The sequence below is a fragment of the Sitodiplosis mosellana genome, unplaced genomic scaffold (assembly GCF_009176505.1).
Source record: "Sitodiplosis mosellana isolate CC-2019 unplaced genomic scaffold, AAFC_SMos_1.0 Smas_scaffold_38, whole genome shotgun sequence".
NCBI lineage: Eukaryota > Metazoa > Arthropoda > Insecta > Diptera > Cecidomyiidae > Sitodiplosis > Sitodiplosis mosellana.
In genome coordinates, this window is record NW_022595280.1 from 236,724 (window position 1) to 240,824 (window position 4,101).

The 4,101-nt window shown below is 36.1% G+C and overlaps 1 protein-coding gene across 1 annotated transcript in view; it reads left to right on the plus strand.

Annotated features, from left to right (window-relative positions):
• LOC129569606 (katanin p80 WD40 repeat-containing subunit B1) overlaps positions 1 to 3,626 on the plus strand; it is a 6,358-nt gene extending 2,732 nt beyond the window's left edge. The window contains exons 4-8 of the mRNA XM_055448639.1: positions 297 to 432; positions 524 to 1,692; positions 1,867 to 1,959; positions 2,073 to 2,147; positions 2,439 to 3,626. Coding sequence (XP_055304614.1) covers positions 297 to 432; positions 524 to 1,692; positions 1,867 to 1,959; positions 2,073 to 2,147; positions 2,439 to 2,679 — 1,714 coding nt within the window. The 3' untranslated portion in view covers positions 2,680 to 3,626. The remainder of the gene's footprint in view (positions 1 to 296; positions 433 to 523; positions 1,693 to 1,866; positions 1,960 to 2,072; positions 2,148 to 2,438) is intronic.
• The last annotated feature ends 475 nt before the right edge of the window (positions 3,627 to 4,101 follow it).

Here is a 4,101-nt window from a genome sequence, read left to right on the forward strand (position 1 = left end):
TAGGTCTAAGCTGAGCTGAATTTGCTAACTCAGGCGCCTGAAGCGTTACTTCAACGCGTTCGCTGTGCGAGGTTCACATTGTTTATCAATCATCCCAAGGTGGATCTCTGCTAGCGCACAGCAAACGCGTTAAAGAAACGCTTCAGGCGCCTGAGTTAGCAAATTCAGCTCAGCTTAGACCTACTCAGCAGCAATTATGCACTCTCTGCTTTGTTTTGGTGCTATTTAGAGTCGATATAGGCTCATTTATCAAAGAATTCATTAATGATAAAACTAATGCTTACGTTTAATTACAGTGAAAATGGTGAATGTTGTTTTGTGGGTAGTGCCGAAGGTGTTTCCGTCAACGGATGGGAACCGGACAGAGAGTTTGATCATATTGAATCAGCTTGGAGTATGTTAGGCGATATGAAAGTTGTGAAGCAAAAATTGGTATGTAACTCACTTAGAATATGACCTTGAGCCCATCATTTCAGTTCATTCCATTTTCCCTACGTCTAATTTTACCGTTCCTCCATTCCAGATATGTGGTTCATATGAAAAACAGTCAGTTCTGGTGCATGCAATCAATTTGGATCATGTGATTCCATATTACAATCCGACAAATATTCCGTTTAAGCATAATCAAAGTACGCGAAAGAGTTTCAATCGTGGAACGCCAAAAACGAAATTGGTCCTAAAGTCAAATGGCAATAATAACAATGATTTTCGAAGTGGATCGCTAACAAGTGGCAAAGAAATGTCGTCGCCATCCAGTCTCAGTTTTGAGATGATCGAAGAGAGTATCGATGAGATTCCGCTACCTCAACCAACAGCAACGAAAAATGAGTATGCGTTTGAAAATCTAGCACGGACACGTGAAAGTTCGTTGTTCAGTCTTCCGGGTGATAATTACAATGGTTTTATGGACGATTATCAAACACCGATGCCACCCGATAATGGTTCATACTTTGATAATTCGTCGAATGACCTTGATTATTATCCCGAACGAAGTGTGGAACCAGAGCGTGAAGATTTCCCTGTGAATAGTGCACAACAGCCAGATTATGCACCAAAAAAGGACACAATGCATGGCTCAAGTGCGTATAATCCGCCAAAAGTAATGAACAAGTCAAAATTAGCTCCGTCACAACGTCGAACGTTGTCTCAACAATCTGCGAGAGCATCGTTAGCCGCATCGAAGAAGTTTTCAACGAGTAACATTGACTTGCATTCACTCGATGATAATGGATCGACATTTGGTGGCAGCAAGAAAAGTATCTCGTCACGAAATGGTTCACCAACTCGAAACTATTCCGCATTTAATAACAATAATAACAATAATCACAAGGTGAAACGACCGGAACCGAAAGAAATCAATCATGCTCGGAACAATCGAAAGATTACGGTACAAATTCTAGCCAAACCACCACCACCAGCTCGATCAAAAACCTCACTTGATCTTAAATCCAGCTCATCTATGTCACAAACATCGCTTCCGATGGCGTCTTCGAGTCACTTGCATGCCACGCTTCCCTCAATGCCACCAGCAGTCACAGCACAACCAAAAGCCTTCGGCAGTTCGAGTTACAATGGCCATGGTTCAGCGGAGGAGAATGCTGAAATCAGTGTTTTAACCGCATATCATGAACGGGTCTATCAACAGCTTAGCACTCGCTATGCAACACTTCAACTAGTTCGAAATTCAATGAGGTAAATGAGAGCGATCGATTGATCGGAACATCAATGAAACAATAATTAGACATTTATTTCATCAATTAACCATTTTGGCTAGTACGATTGAAGAGAACCATATGAGAAAACAAAAAGGTTGAATGATTTCAGAATGAAAAAGGTCTAATGTTTAAATGCCATGTTCATTCACAGATCTCAAGACATCGGTGGTGCTATTAGGCATGTGGCTAAAATGCAGGATCATTCAGTCATGGTCGATTTGCTTGGTGCAATAATTGAAAAACCGTAAGTCGTTGATTTTTTTCATTGTGTTCGTTGTTCTCGTTCTTTGTCTCAATGACTCAACTTGATATGACAATTTTATTTTACCATTGATTTTTTCGTTCTATCCCTTCTAGAGCGTCTTGGAACTTGGATATGTGTGCAACCATATTGCCCGAAATATATGAATTGCTGCAAAGCGAGCATAAATTGTGAGTCGTTTTTCCTCATTCTATTGCAACCATCTGTTGATTTGTAGTCTAGAACTTCTCTTTTCCATTCCGACGAATGTATTTACTTGAACTATTTTTATCGCTAGTTTCATTGACTCTTGAATTCCACAAATTCATTCATTATTTCATTGAAATTGTAGCCTCCATTGAAATCTTGTTATCAGTCCATTTATTATTTACAGTAATTGTTGTATTAGTCGTTCTTTCTTTCTTTTCGGCGTAGTAATGTTTCACTTGAAATTAACAGCAATTCATTCATTTAATTTGCAGCCACTATACACGAGCATGTGACACGTTACGAATAATCTTATCGAATTTCTTGCCAATAATCCAATCAAATACCGGTCCTTGGGCACGGTCGTTCGGCGGCGGTGTGGACATACCGCGCGAAGAACGCCAAAAGAAATGCATGGAAGCAGCGCACTGGTTATGCAAAATAAAAACATTGCCCGATAATCGGCACATGGGCTCCAATCTAACACAGTTGCAAAATCTAATTGTTGAGATTTAGAGCAGTGATTTAATTGACATACTGTAGCCGACAGTATCTTTTTTTGATTCAATTTTTTTTTCTGTTTGTTTGTTTTCTTTTTTGTTTAACCCATTTTTTGTTTGCGTAAAAAAAGTATTTATTATTTAGTCATTTGAATGAGGTTTAGAAACAACAACCACGGGATAATATATTTAACGAGTCTCCAAAATCAAGTAAATTAATACCTATTAACCAATGTTCCGATCGAATTTGATCAACTCAATATTTAATCGTTAGCCATGTAAGACAAACCTAAAACAACTCACGCTCAACTCAATTTTTTTTAAAATAATTTGTGCATCATGATAAAAATTAAACGATTTCAACATATATTTTTCACATTTGATAATGAAAAAAAAAATCAATAGCAAAATGACAAAATATCCAATAAGAATGTTCATCTGTGAAATAACAGCTCAATTCGAGCAATACACACAGCATCATCATATATAGCACCGTACCTTGCGCTTAGTGACATACAGTTTCTCTAGGCAACTCTAATTTAATCGATTTTTTTTTATTATTTACAATAGCAACTAATTTTTCAAAGCCTAATTCTAGAAATTAACAGAAGAAAAATCAGTAAATTAATTTACACTGTAACACAATTTAAGAGCTATTCGAAAAACATGAGAAAAAAAAATATAAAAATGATAACATGGTAACTGATAAGAACTGAAACATTAGACATTTTAATCCATTAATCGAGTTTTAGCTTAAGCCGAAGTATAAAAAAAAACATGATACATAATTTTATCCGTAGTTTTGTTCGATATTTTTTATATAATAATTTTATGACTGGTGATAACTAATTTTTAAGAATGTTCTCTCCACTTTGTCTCTCCCCTTTTTGTATTGCGCTGACACGACTAGTAATAAAGCTGCAAAAAGACATTTTATTCCCGGCAATTGGGGATTTATTCAAATTCGAATGAATTCAAAATTGACAAACAAACAACAGTTCATTTTTACATATTTTCCAAAATTGGCAATGGTTGTGTAGATCACATGCACGTGAACCCCATTTTTAAATGATTTTTAGGACTTATTTAAAGCATCAAAAAGACATTTTAACCAAGCAAAAGACAGTTTCAGTTTTTTCAGACTGAATATACTGAACAGACTGTTTAGAACAGTCAAATCCAAGGTACATCCTTGAATACGATCCATCGAAGTGTTTTAATGTAGGAATCATATCACATTTTTGACGAATTTTTCGTACTTATCACATAGTATGTGTATAACACGTACGGATAATTAGCTGTAGAATAGATTGAACGATAGCGTTGAATTGATATATACTCACACATATATATATTTTCGCATGAGACAACAAAACAATTTCTTTTTTCTATGAAATCGAAAAATATACAATGAACAAAGTGTGCCTTCATACAATAT